Raw genomic sequence first — 15,237 nt, forward strand, 5'->3', positions numbered from 1 at the left:
AAAAAAAGGATAACAGTCAGGTAAAAGTCACTCTCAAATAGGTCTACTTTTGGTTTATATAGCTAATTGGTTGGGATTTTTCTATTTGGTTTCCCTTTCATGCTCCCCACAGCCGTAATCACCTTAGGATTCTGTTTTTGTCATTTCGTTCTAATTCATTGTCTTATCTTCAATTCGAGACATATATAACCAATGTTATCCAAGTGTTTGGCAAGAACGTACATCTTGTCAAATTAACGAATGAAACTTACGTTATTGTAAGCTACATGCAGATACGCAATTTAATTATTTTCTAGCGTAAATTTTGTTACTTTATAAATTAAATTGGATTAACTTGTGTTGTGTTAGACTGTTAGGACTTAGGAGTAAGATCGCATATGAAAAAGATGAGATTTGATGTGATATATATATATATATATATATATATATATATAAGAATTAAAGTTCATCTACTAATTGCTAACTGACTTTGTAAATTAAAAATTCATAAACTTTGACATGATATGAGAAGGCGAACACTACATGATCACAAAATAACACGATAAATTGGCTAATCTTGGAACCAATCATATAGTATGTTTAGTTGAAATGAATGGTCCAAAAAAAACTTCCAATTTGATGAAAATCTTTTATATATGAGATATGAGGAGATTATAGTTAGTATAATATATGAAAATATAAGTTAATTCGTTTATTTCTTATTGCTTTTGAATGACAATTGATAAACAACTTTGGTTATAGCTTTGAACCGTACAAAAATGATAAAGATCATAGAGATGTTATCCCTCTATATATGCAAATATTAACTAGATAGCGTTTTAAATCAGTTTTGATTATATAAATCCTATTATCAAATTTGTTTATCAAGAAATCGTGATAGTAACAAATAGTAATTTGATTAGACTCTTATATGTGGAGGTTGGTTTAAATGGAACAAGTAGTGTTTCTAAATCATCAATCTTTGAATAAGTCTGTTGTACGTATGTGCAACTAAAACAACTTACAGTTGAAAAATGGCGTTCATTGTCGCCACAGTTAGGGTTTTGGATTACACTTAAGCAGTGTTCAAGAAAGCGCTCGGCGGTATGTGGGCGGTGACCCAGCGCCTAGCGCCTAGAACGCCTAGTCGGAATTTTAAACGTTTTTAGACGGTTTAGGCGTTTACAATATGAACATTATATATATGATATTATATGTAAAATTATATAAAAATATATGTTAGAAGAAATAAATAATAATAAATCATAAACTAAAATTAATAAAAATACATTTCTTTAATTTAGATTAATAACATATAAACATTTATAAATATTTATCTGAATATAAAACTTAAAATTTTAAATATATGTAGTTAAAAATAAAACATACATTAAAATAAAAATTTTGTGATTTTAGACGGTCTAAGCGGTCGTTTAGGCGTCTGCTGAGCGCCTAGCGCCTAGACGGCGCCTAAGCGGCCGCCTAGACCGCTTTCTTGAACACTGCACTTAAGCGAGCCCATGGAATAAATAAGCGAGACAAGGAAGAAACAAGATTTATGTTTGGTCTTATTGATAAATGAAGATAAATTACCATAATGGTTTTGTCCAAGGTCTGTCTATGATAGAGGAATCATCATCCCAATGGGACCGTATCATCACATCACCACAAACACACTTTGTCTTTCTTTCAATTATGTTGGTCCCAATTTTCTAATTTATTTTTAATTTTAGTTCCCAGTTTTTCTGATTTATTTTTATACTATCTTATTTCATTTTCCATCATTTTCCTCTTGCATAAGTTGCAAAAAATATATATTTTTTGGGAAAATGTCCAAAAAACAATTTATAAAAAGTGGTAAAACAACAAATATTCATAAGTTTTACCACTTTTGGTAACTCCATTTATTGACATTTTTTCCATATATTTTTAGTTGGGTTTTGATTTATATTCTGTAGATAAATAAAATTATGTGTGTATATATTAAATGATATTGTCTCTTTTCCACATAGAATATCATTTTGAGTCTATCAATAAGGTAACTCGGTTGTCCCATATAAGGCTTCTTCATACATTCATATATTACATTTTAACCTCTTATAAACTTTTCCATGTCAAAACAACACCATTAGTAGTATCTAAACTTGACACTCACACCAAAATTACAATTAAGAAAAAAAAGTAAGAGAGAGAAGTTGAAAACGGTGTCATTTAGTTGTATTTCATATGGAACATAAACACGACACGAAATCTAACCTAACAAAGACATGTTAAATAAAATTTATTAATTTAATAATAAAGCGATTAGGATTTTGACTCGAAGGCCCTGTTCTTTTTCTTATCCCTATAATAGCGACCAGCAACACAAATATAAAAAGCAGTGGAGTGAAAACTGGAGGTGAGAGAAAAGAAAAGCTGTCGCTGGTGATCATTTTTACTATCGTTGGTTCCAAAAACCCATCGCTGGAATTTTTAGCTATTGAACTCTTCTCCTTCCCCAGAAAGAAAAACAGTCGCTGTGATTAATAATGACAGATAATTCATCTTTTCATTCTATTTTTTGCCCTTAAAAGCAGTGGAAAGTGGGTTACCAGCGACAATTATTTGAACAGGGCCGAAGTCACGGTTTATGCTGGCAGCGCTCTCTTTGCTACGAGGAGAAGAATGAGTTTCGCCCGCAGAGGGTTTACTCTTTCTTCCGGTGGTGGGGAATGGTGTTGGGATTTCTCTACAAGGAGAGTCTCGAGTTTCTAAAAGTACGAATCAAGCAGATGGGGATAAGGGGATCAAAGTGGTCTCCAAAGCCATGGAGAACTCTTTTCCTACGGTGTCAACATCTACGCCAAGGATGTCAGGTCCTTTTGGGCAGAAATCATGGATGGAGGTAGCCAAAAAGCATATGTTTACTCAACAAGAGTTTGTCGTTTTAAAAGTGGCTAGGCAGCAACGCGTGGTAGTGTAACATCAGCGAACCGGAATCCCAGTTTGGGATGTGCATCGATCCATGCAAGGGTAGTATCGATCGATGCAAGATTGATTTTCGCGAACGAGTTTAAGTTAAATGTTGTGTTTTGGAGTTAGAAAAACCTTGAAATCGTGTATAAAAGGGGGAACTCGAGGGTTTGGTCGAGTTTGGCCGTTTCTAGAGAAAGAAGTTTTTGGGTGTTCTTGAGAATTCTTGGTGATTAAGGCTGTTCCTGTAGAGATCTGTAGCTGGGATCGTTGTAGGAGCTTCCTAGGAGTGTAGATCTTCTTGTTTGAGGTTCAAAATCTTCTTGGAAAAGGTGAGTGCATGACCCTGGCTTATCTAAGCTTGAGATTTCTATGATCTGCTTGTTTATGTGTGTATTAGGCTTGTTAGAACGTTATTGAGTTGCAAGGGGCTTTGGGAAGCTTCTTTGTGGCTTTGGTTTGTGTGTTTTGGTTGTTTAGGGAAGGAGATCCGGCGAGAAGCTTTAGGGGAAAACGATGCTCGGCATGTGCATTGTTCGATGCACTTTGTGTGTTGGTCGATGCAATGCGAGGACAACGCAATTTGACCTAGGAGCATCGTTCGATGCCATGTGGAGGCGTTGATCGATGCAATTAGGGATTTCGTGCAATGTCGAGCATGCGTCGGTCGATGCTGTGTTAGTGTCGGTCGATGCAGGGAAACTTTGTATCGGTCGATACAAGCTTGTGTCAGTCGATGCATGGGTTGGTGTCGGTCGATGCAGTTGTCTGGTTTGTTGTTTGGTTATTGATTGTTGTTATATGGTTAGAGATATCTCAATTACTTGTGTGTATAGCTCAATAGATGGGAGGATTGCCTCACTGAGTGTTTATAAAATACTCACGCATCTCATATGTGTTGTGGTGCAGGTAAAGGTAAAGTGTGATCGTGGAATCAAGGCAATGAAGAGGAGGATGTTCTAGTGGCTAATTGATGTGTTGTCTGACTTCTGTTAGGTTGCTAGAGTTGAGTTAGTAGAGCATTTCTAGGTTGCTGATGTTATGTTTTATGACTTGGTTGAATTATTACTGTTATTGGTTTATTAATTATTAGTTATTGGTTATTGTTTTTATTGGTATCTGTTGATTATTTTCCGTTGTTGGTTAGATTGTGGTTATGTGGCTAGTGGGTATGAGAATATTAGCTAATTATTATTTAAAAAAATGGGTCGGGTCGTTTCAGATAGTCCCAAAGGGGGTGTTTGAGGATGCAAAACCACTTTGAGAAGATTTTCTTATTGGTAAGTTTTTCAACACTTCAGCGCCTCATGTGGAGAAGATTCACATGATAGTGAATAAAATTTGGCGGTTGGGAGACAAGTCCTCGCTAATTGATGTGTTCTCTGTTAATGAATCGATAGTCAAATTTAAAATTCAAAGTTAATCGATGAGGCATCGAGTGTTAAACAAAGGTTTGTGTAATATAGTTGGTGTCCCCATGCTTTTATCTAAATGGACTCCTTTTGGAGAGGGGCAGCAACCAACAATGAGATCAATTCAACTATGGATACTCTTGAAGAATGTGCCTCCAACAATGTTTATAGATAAAGGATTGGAGTTCTTAGCTAGTGCAGCTGGAAAGCCGATCAAGCTTCACCCAAAAACTGAAGCTTATGTTAGTTTTGACAAGGCACAAAATTTAGTTGAGGCGAATTAAATGAATAGTATACAAGAGGAGTACCATCTCATTGGAGAAGTAGAGGGAGAGTTGGATGTCATTATCAAGTATTCGTATCTGTGGTTACCTCCACGATGTAGCACTTGCAAATAAATAAGGACATATTCAGGCTGGTTGTCTTGCTATTGACACTGTTGTTCGTATTAATGTAGACAGCGGTAAAAAAGTGCAGGAATGTTCAGATTTCAATGCGTTAAAGAGCAGTGAGGTACTAACTCAAGGAATTGTCGAGGGTGAATCTTCAGGATTGGCGGTGAAAGTTGGAGGGAATGTGAAGCTACCACTGGATTTAGAGGTTATTTCTATAACATCTGCTACAGAGATGGCTGGAGCAGAGGCAAAAGAGAGCTGGTAAAGCAGGAGAATGATCAATGGATAAATCCTCATAAGCCAAATTGTAGTCCAGGAAAGAAAATATTGGATATGAAGTTGGTTGTAGGTTCACTTCTTTTTTATTCTTATTATGCTTTGAGTGGGAAGGGAGAAGGCGGAGAAGAGGAACATGCAGAGGAGCAATTGAGAGAGTCACGAATGGAGGTGGTAATAAATACGGATCTGCCTCCGGTGACTATGAAGGAGCATAATGAGTGGCAGGGGGACACTGCTACAAGTCACAATTTGTGACGATAAAGTGACTAGATTTTAATTAATGATTGTTACAAATCACTAACAAAAAGGATCATAATTGAAATTGAAAAAGGATCATGATTGGGTTAATATGCAGTTCAATACATTTTGATCATATTTGAATAAGGATCTTCTTGGGAGTTTTGTTTTCTCTTATTAGAAACTATTAATCAAACTCTTATCAATCTTTTATTTTGTGCTTAACTTGTTTATATTTGATGGCTTTGAAGATGACACATCAACCAAGATCAGTAAGTGGACTCTCATATGGGAGTGAAAGAAGTTACCAATTTGATGGCTCCTAAATTTTCGCTTTCGAATGGTCATTTCTCCTAGACTCTCGAATTCACACGTTACAACTCCGAACCAAGCAATGATTGGTGATAAGAGGGTGATTTTTGAATGCTCCACATGCAGAATGCATTCGTTCATAACAACTCTAAGCTATGGAGAATTACACCTCCGCAAGCTTTCAAGATTCCATGTGGGGTTTGTTTGCTCGTGTTAATAACACTTAATCATCCTTGAAACCGCAACCATCCGCTTCCGCAATCTCCCACAACCGCAACCGCAAATGCTGCGGTTGAACCAGTCAGGCCCTCAATTGTAGTTTGTTTCTTGGGACACTTGCAAAATTAGACTACAAACTTGAGTCAATTGCAATGTTAGACCCCTCTTTTTCTCTCTCCAACATTTGCCACTTTTTTCCTATTAAATCCTTGTCCTTTCATTGTATTCACAAAAATGCCACTATTTCTGATTTATTTGAATTTCTTGCAAAAATGTTTATTACATCCATATCCTCATCTTCTTATTTTATTTACGGTTGTGCCGCCTCCATCAATTTTCCAACAACCATGAACAACTAAATTTGAAGCTCTTAAAGCTTCAACAACCTGAATTTGTAAGCTTAAATAATATCCAATGCTATGAGAACTTCATTTTCTTCCATCTGCTCTCCATTTTAATCCAATAAAATTTGCAAGTGCATTCATCTTGTTATATGTCGTAATTCTTGGATAGTGATTAAATTGGTGTTGGGTTTCTTCCGTGGTGACTAAAGACGACGTCTTCCGTGCTTGACATTGCGAAACAACCATCGAAAAGGTTATTTTCCGGTAGATTTCGTGATTTTCCTTGATTTTTTTGCGATATTAGACTTCATTTGTTAGTCTAACCGTCATAATATCATGTAAAGTCTACTATGTGGTCAATTTTGCAATTAAAATTTTATCGAGTTTCGAGCCCGTAGACTGAAATTTCAGTCTCCTTAATTTCATTTGAAAACAAAAAAATATGGTTCAGAATGCATTATAATCTTTCTGTCGGATACTTCGTTTCCAGTCTAGTAAGGTGTATTTTTGCAATTGACCAAATTTTTGACTTTTAGTTATGACTGCCGGACGAAGTCTTCTTCCGATAATAAAAGAGTAGACTTCTATAGTGGCTATTTTTGGATTTGACCAAAATATAAAAATATTGATCGTAATATTATTGATATTAAATTAATTAGTTAACTGTAAAAGAAGTCTACTAGTTAAAATATTAAAATGTTGGTCAACCCCAAAAATGACCACGAGAGACTGAAAACGAAGTCAACATTCCTGGAGACTTCGTACGTAGTCTACTTGGCGAAAGTCAAACTTGGTCAATTGCAAAACTAACCACAACGAAGTTTACTTTATCTAGTTGACGGATAGATGAAGTCTACTTGTTAGCTAGAAGTCTACTACAAACTCAATGGTTTGGTCAATTGCAAAAATAACCATAGTAGACTGTAATCAAACTTAACTTGTTGAAACTTTCTAAGAAGTCTACTATGTTATATGTTTTTAATTGCAAAACTGACCAAAAAATTAACAAAGGAAGACAACAAAAGAAGTCAACTATCCTAGTAGACTTCATACGGTGTCTGCTTTATTAAATTGTAATTGCAAAAATAGACCACACAAAATAGACTTCAAGGGAAGTATCTTTATAGAGGCTAGTTTATGTCTACAATGTTGACATCAACATGAAGTCGTCATAATTTGAAAACCAATTTATTGCAAATTGGTGAATAATTTTTAAGATTTTCTTGTTGTATTCTTTGATATATGTTATGTACTTTGCTTCTATATGTTTTTGACATGATTATATATTATACATGTGGAGAAATCAAGTTTTTGGTTTTCTTAGGCAGTTAGGTCATTAACTTAGACTTATTTTGGAAGTCAACGTGTTGGAGTTCTGTGTGAAGTCTGTATAATTGAAAAAGTCTTTAATCGTCTTTTTTTTTTTTTTTTTTATGTGTTCTTATCTATTTTTCAACTCTACAAGAACCGATTATTGGTTGGTTTGTTTGGTTTTGTTTGTATTTGGAAAAATGAAAAAGAAAAAAACTTTTACCAGGGTTAGAATATTGTTCTAACAGGATTAACTCATTTACCTTGAGTATGTAAGCTGAATCGGAGAGAAGCGGAAGGTTGATATCTAAAAGGTCGATATCTACACCATGTTTGACAGAGAGAAGAGCTGTAGATGACGAAGATGAAGAAGAAAGGTGATTATGATGAGAGAAAGAGAATTTTTCGGTTTTAGAATCGCTTATCGCCAGAGATAGAGAGGCGGAAGGTGGAAGAGGAAGAAATGAAAGTGACTAGGATTAGGGTTAGTGAAAATTAGGTATATATAACCGGTTATGCTCCGCCGAATCGAACCGAATTACCAAATTAATTTCGCCGATCGGTTTGTTGATCCTCTCACAGTTGCTGCCGAAAACAGAACATCTTGGTTTAATCGGTTCGGTTCTCTTGGTTCTGACCGAACGCCCAGGAATTAATAGTTGATGGCATAACATAGTCAACCTCCAATAGTCTATAGAGAAGTCTACTTAATCAAATCCTAAATCAAATAATTTTAACATCAGTCTTTCCTCCATTAATTTGACTCATTTATATGTAAATTTATTTTATTTCAATGTAGAAAGTCTATGTGGTTATTATTTAGTCCATAAGTTTATTAAATTATTTTTTATACCTTTTTAATTAAAATTTAAATTATAATTAAGGAGTAGACATATTGTTATGTCTTCTAGTTGACGTTAATTTGCAGACTTCCTCCGGGTTACATCTGTCATTTTGGCTTCTGTTTTTTTGTTTGGTCATAAGGGAGTCAAATGTAATTTCCGTACTCTTAATGATTATGTTTCTCAAATATTGAATATATGGTCTAATATTGCATTCAAAGCCAAATAAAGGTATGCAAAATGCAATTGTCCCTTGTTTCTTTACGTTTCAATCTATGACCATATTTATTTATTTATTTTTTGTTATGAGAATAACATATTTTCAAATAAAGGTTTTTAGTCATTTATTTACAATTATTAGATTGACAGCATAGTGACATATTTTCAATTAAACCAAGATAAATAATAAGCCTATACAATACACGGTTTATGTATAGTTGTGACCATAATTTAATGAAGAAGTTTGAAAAATTTAAGAACTAAATCGATAGTTTGATAAGACGGATTTGTAACAACATTTTGGTGATAAGATATGACGAAGTTTAGACGATAAAATTGTCACAATTTAGTACGGATTGATGACTGATTTTTAGATATCAATTATGACGATTTTGAGACTAGTTTCCTCATCCGCTATGACGGAGTTGAGATGTTATAATAGTCGTAAAATGTGATGATTTTATAACGACATAATTAGTAGGTAATCTTGACACTTTTGATACGTCTTTGTGTAGTCATATTTGGTGACGAAAATGCTACTAGATTTATTCGTCACAATTTGTGTGACGTTTTAGTTACAAAAACAAAGTTACGACGATTGTATTGCAACTGTTTATAAATTGTCACAAATTAGTAGCAATAATTTTATTGTGAGAAATATTTGCTATTGTGACGAAAAATTACGTCTAAATAAACTTATTTTCTTTTAGTGAGACCCCTCTGTACCGTTGGGGATGCATGATTTTCAGGATGTTGTGACATACTTCTCCTTGGGTGATTTGCACTATCAAGGGCCGCTGTTCACATGGTGTAATAAAAGGGATGATGCAACACTTATCTATAAGAAGCTTGAATCGGTACTAATGAATGACTCATGGTTTGAAAAGTATCCACAGTGCTATGGGGTGTTTGAAGAAGGAGGAGTTTCAGATCATCTGCGATGTAGGATAAGGATTGGAGCAGATAAGCCTAAAGTTCAAAAGCCAGTCAAATTTACTAATGCGCTTGCCACTGATACGAGTTTTATACCAATGATTCAGTCTTACTGGGAGACTACAGAGCCTATTTACCACTCTATCTCTGCTATCTACAGATTCTCTAAGAAGCTTAAAGCTTTCAAACCAAGGATGAAAAAAATGAGCAATGATCGCTTGGGAGCTTTCTCAAAGAAGACTAGAGAAGCTTATGACAGGCTATGTAAGTTGCAGTTTGAAGTTCTTTCGAACCCTTCAGCCAGGGTTGGCCATGAGAAATGCTTCTGAAGCATATACGAGATGGATGTGAAAGTGCGAGAACTTAAGATCTGAACAATTTGAATAACAATTCCTTTAAACACTTTTTGATTGATAGAAAATCTGTTTACAAGTTTGTTCTAAACAATTTTCTAATCTCTCAAAACTCTCTTAAAGAACTCTCTTGCTCTCCCTAAGTTCTTAGCTCTTTTTCTTTTAGACTAAAACTTAGTAGCTAGATAAAATTTCTTTTGTTTGTGCTAAAGCTCAACCTAGCTATAACACCCCTATTTATAGATCTAGGTATTAGCTATTTAATTAGCATACTACCTAATCTAATCCTAATAGGAATTGGACAATTTCCTTTTTCTTTATGGTTTAGGAAATTTCCCACTTTCTTCATGTTTACATTCCAATTGTAAACATGAAGCTCTTCGACCTTCTATAAGCTTCTCTTGCCTTCTAATCCTGTATGAGTCTTGATAATCGCCGCCATAGATCACTCGATACCCTATTCTTGTATTAGTGTCGTGTCCTTCTGAAGTAGTTCAAACACTTGTTCAAATGCTGCATCTTCAATCTCCCCCTTTTTGACTTTGTGCTTCACAAGCATCTGCACTTTAAATCTTTTTCATGCATTCAAATTCATCTAAATGAAACCTTGAATAAACTGAAAATCCTTAACACATAAACGTCATAAATTCTGCAAGCAACAAACCAGCTGACAAACGAACTAATGTTCAGATAGTTTTTTTTAAACAACACAAAACACTGCTCCCCCAGAACTGTAGCTCCCCCATACTTGTAGCTCCCCCAGAATATCAGAACCAGACTCCATTTCTCCCCCTGCTTGTGAGCACAACAGTTAAAAACCACTAAATCATCTTTGACAATGGATGATTCTGAATCAACCTGTGAACCACATCTGTAAGCCTATGAAGAGCTTGAGCAGTATCAACCAATGCTTCATATGAAATCTCTGCACTATCCTGACCAATATGCGGCAATCATATACTACCCAACTGAACAATGTCAGATGCAGAAGAAGACCCTTCTTCAGCTTGTCTTCCAACTGGTGATCTTTGCATCGGTTCATCACATTCTGGAATCAGATTATGCTTAACCTCATATATATGTCCTGTTCTGGCGTCCTTTGTATAAAACTCAGCATACACATCTTCTTCTTCATCTGACCACTCAAGCGGACCTTCTTGAACTCTAAGAGTTTCAATTCTTGAAAAAACCACATAGCGAGTAGGATCTGTCCAACTTATGTTCATAATCTGATTATAAACCAACTGCCCAAAATTAAACCGGATGCCCTTGATAATCTTGTAAACTACTCGAGCTCGTTTAACCGAAAGATGATTCCTGTGTTTCGAAGGAACCCAATTGTATGCTGCCAACATTAAAAGAGCTGCACTCTCCTTAGGTAGATCCGCAACTTTTAAATTAGCCCAATTCGATTTGTCTTCACCACTTAAAAACTCTGCAAGTTCATCTTTACTCAATTTATCCACTGCTGCATCAGCTTTCTTTTCAGCTTTAGTCAAAGGCGAAATACTAGAAAGCTCGATTAATCGCCTTAGGAGAAAACTCATACTAATTTCCCCTCACAAACACTTGAACACCATCCCTAGCCTTTCCATTAGGCAAATTAGCATAAAATTCACAAATAATCTCTTTGACATAAACAGAAGGATCATCAACTGTAGCTCCAAGTCCTAACGACAATATCTTCCCAATAAACCCAAATTCATCCGTTCGAGACATATCCAATTGTCTCTCAGCTGTAAATTTCCTAGAGAAGAACTGAGAGTACCTTAATTTGGCTGCCTTGGAGATAAACACATCAGATTGAAACCCAGATTTAGTCCGAACATTCCTGGTATTTGGTTCTGCGGATCTTGGTCGTTTTGATTTCTTCTTGCTAGCAGAGGCAACTTCTCTTTGTTTCTTGCTCCTTTGCTTCTCTGTGTGTCTCTCAATCTGCTCTTGTACAAAGATTTCTTCAACCCCAACCTCTGTATCAGACTCTGAAACAAAAGCCTTCTCTTTACTCTTGCCAACAAATTCCACCTCGTCATCCATTAGATCTTCTCCTTCGAGATTATCTACCCCTTGATCTATTTGATTCTTCTTCGATTCTCCTTTAGATGAATCATCATCGCTATCGGATCCATACGACACAATCCTTGGTTGAACTTCTTCATCATCACTCGAATCATCAACCAATTGAGGTCGATTGACTGCCCCATCATCTCGAGACATCTCTGACTTCCTTGCTCTTCGCACCAATCCACTTCGAGTTGCACCTACCATCTCTGATTCGTTCCTCCTTCTTCGAGTTTTTTTTTTCCGACACACACGAAGTAGAGACTCTTAGACTTTCCTCTTCTTATTTTGTAAATTACAAAACAAATATTTTGTTTCCCCTTTTTTTTTAAACAACAAAAACCACAAAATCTGCCCATATCTCGAGAAATCTTTTCCAATATCTTAGCCATGTACCTCAGATTCCACTAAACCATAACCAAAATCAATAATCCAAACACCAATTGAATTTGAGCCGTACCAGCTTTATCAATCCTATCTCCTCCTGTACCAGCTCCGATCTTGTGAGTAATTCACATCTCACAAACACCAATTGAATTTCGCAAGAACGAAAAACGATTAAAATCTAAAGCTTTGGTGAAAATATCTGCTAGCTGTTCTTCAGTATCAACATGCTCAATCAAAACTTGCTTTTTTCAACCAATTCTCTGATAAAGTGATGTCTCACATCAATGTGCTTGGTTCTTGAATGTTGAACTGGATTTTTAAAAATATCAATTGCACTCCTATTGTCACAGTACACTTGTAGCACTCCTGACTCCATACCATAATCTGCTGACATCTGCTTCATCCATAACAATTGAGTACAACAACTCCCCATAGCTATATATTCTGATTCAGCTGTAGACAAAGACACTGAATTTTGTTTCTTACTCAACCAGGCTATTAGATTGTTACCTAGGTAAAAACAACCTCCACTTGTACTCTTCCGATCTGTTACACTTCCTGCATAATCTGCATCACAATAACCAACCAACCCTTTGTTTGAACCTTTAGAATACCAAATCCCAAAATCAACAGTTCCTTTGACATATTTGATAATTCGCTTGACTGCTTCAAGATGAGACTGTTTTGGTTTTGACTGAAACCTTGCACATATCCCCACACTAAAACTCAAATCTGGTCTACTAGCAGTAAGATATAGCAAACTCCCAATCATTCCTCTATACTGCTTGACATCCACATCTTTACCATCAACATCTTTTGATAGTTTCAATGAAGTACTCATAGGTATCAAAGCTTCTTTGCACTTATCCATCTGAATTTTTTTAAGAAGTTGTCTAGCATAAGTGCTTTGTGAAATAAAAATTCCTTGATCTGACTGTGTAATCTGCAACCCGAGAAAATACTTTAATTCTCCAACCAGACTCATCTCAAATTCTTGTGTCATACTACTCACAAACTTATCCACCAACTCTTTTGAAGTACTTCCAAAAATTATGTCATCAACATAAATCTGAACCATCATGATATCATCATCTTGTTCCAAGATAAATAAGGTCTTGTCCACACTTCCTCTATTATAGTTCTGCTCTAACAAGAAACTAGTTAGCCTTTCATACCAAGCTCTTGGAGCTTGTTTCAACCCATAAAGAGCTTTCTTAAGCTTATATACATACTCAGGCCTAACTGGATCTTCAAAACCTTTGGGTTGTTCAACATATATTTCTTCTTGTAAAATCCCATTCAAGAAGGCACTCTTAACATCCATCTGAAAAACCTTGAAATTCAGAATGCAAGCCATTCCTAGAAACAGTCTAATGGACTCAAGTCTTGCTACTGGTGCAAAAGTTTCTTCAAAATCTATACCTTCGATCTGCGTATACCCTTGTGCAACCAATCTAGCTTTATTGCGAACCACAACACCACTCTCATCAATTTTGTTCTTGAAAATCCACTTTGTACCAATGATATTCACATCTAATGGTCTACGAACCAGTTCCCAAACATCATTATGCTCAAACTGTTCCAGTTCTTCTTCCATGGCTATAATCCAAAAATCATATTGAACAGCTTCTATATGATCCTTCGGTTCGATCATCCACACAAAACACTCATAGAAAACTGTTTCTAGAGTTATAAGGTAGCTTGTCATCTTCTTAAAGTCAAGCTGAATTCCTCTAGTCTTCATTTTTCCATTCAAGTCTCCAATGACATCAGATGCAGAGTGATTCTTATGAACTTGTTGTACTTCTTCCGGTTTTGTAACAGGAATATCCAACTCAGAAACTTCATTGCGTACTTTAGTGATACTTACTTGTTCTGACTCACTGTCTGAATCATCTTACAGCTACAGACTAATCATCAAAAACCACATTTACTGATTCCATGATTAAGCTTGTACGTCTGTTGTACACTCTAAACGCTGTGCTACTCTCCGCATAACCCAAAAACATGCCTTCATCACTTCTGGAATCGAATTTACCAAGATAATCTTGGTTATTTAAAATGTAGCATTTGCACCCAAAAACATGGAAATAGCTCAGATTTGGTGTTTTGCCTTTCCACAGCTCATAAGGCGTCTTGATCGTATCTCTTCGTACATAGACTCTATTAATTATATAACAAGCAGTGTTCAAAGCTTCAGCCCAAAACTTTTTAGGAACAAGGTTTCCATGTATCATTGCTCTTGCCATTTCCTGAAGAGTTCTTGGTGCTGAGAACTGATGTGCAATCCCATGTTGTTCACAAAACTCTTTTATAGCTTTGTTTTGAAACTCTCCACCATGATCACTCCGAATTTTCTTGATGCCTCCACGTTCATTAAGTAGTTGTAAAGCTAAGATCTTGAAACTGTCTATTGTATTTGACTTCTCACGGATAAAACGTACCCAAGTGTATATGGAGTAATCATCAACTAGTACAAACACATACTTCTTTCCAGCTAAGCTTTCCACTTGCATTGGTCCCATCAAATCCATGTGAATCAGATCCAGAACTGACTTTGATTGAACATCTTGAACCTTTTTGTGCTGAATCTTGACTTGTTTTCCCTGATTACAAGGTCCACACACAATATTGTCCTCACTTTTAAGCTTGGGTACCCCTCATATTATCTCTTTATTCACAAGAGTAGTAAGATTTCTTGTATTCATATGACCAAGTCGTTGATGCCAGAGATCTATACTGCCTTGAGCACTGTAGCATTTGATTGAATGTTTCTCCCACATGTAACAATTATTTCCAGATCTCACACCATATAACTTGATATTACCTGATTCATCCAATGCTTTCCAATCGACCTTTGTGAATAAGACTGACAATCCTTCGTCACAGAGTTGACTAATACTTATCAGATTTGCACGTAATCCTTGAACTAGATAGACATTCACAAGCTGTGGAAGTTCTGTATCACATGTTGTACCTTTGCCTTGTATGAACCCATGACT

General features: G+C 35.8%; 1 protein-coding gene across 1 annotated transcript in view; it reads right to left on the minus strand.

The window, feature by feature from the left end:
• The window catches only part of LOC109133274, a 3,597-nt gene continuing 2,505 nt past the window's right edge, over nt 14,146–15,237 (minus strand). Inside the window, exons 2-3 of the mRNA XM_019246265.1 lie at nt 14,917–15,164; nt 14,146–14,841 (exon numbers count right to left, since the gene is read on the minus strand). Coding sequence (XP_019101810.1) covers nt 14,146–14,841; nt 14,917–15,164 — 944 coding nt within the window. The remainder of the gene's footprint in view (nt 14,842–14,916; nt 15,165–15,237) is intronic.

The sequence above is a fragment of the Camelina sativa genome, chromosome 6, assembly GCF_000633955.1.
Source record: "Camelina sativa cultivar DH55 chromosome 6, Cs, whole genome shotgun sequence".
Lineage (NCBI taxonomy): Eukaryota > Viridiplantae > Streptophyta > Magnoliopsida > Brassicales > Brassicaceae > Camelina > Camelina sativa.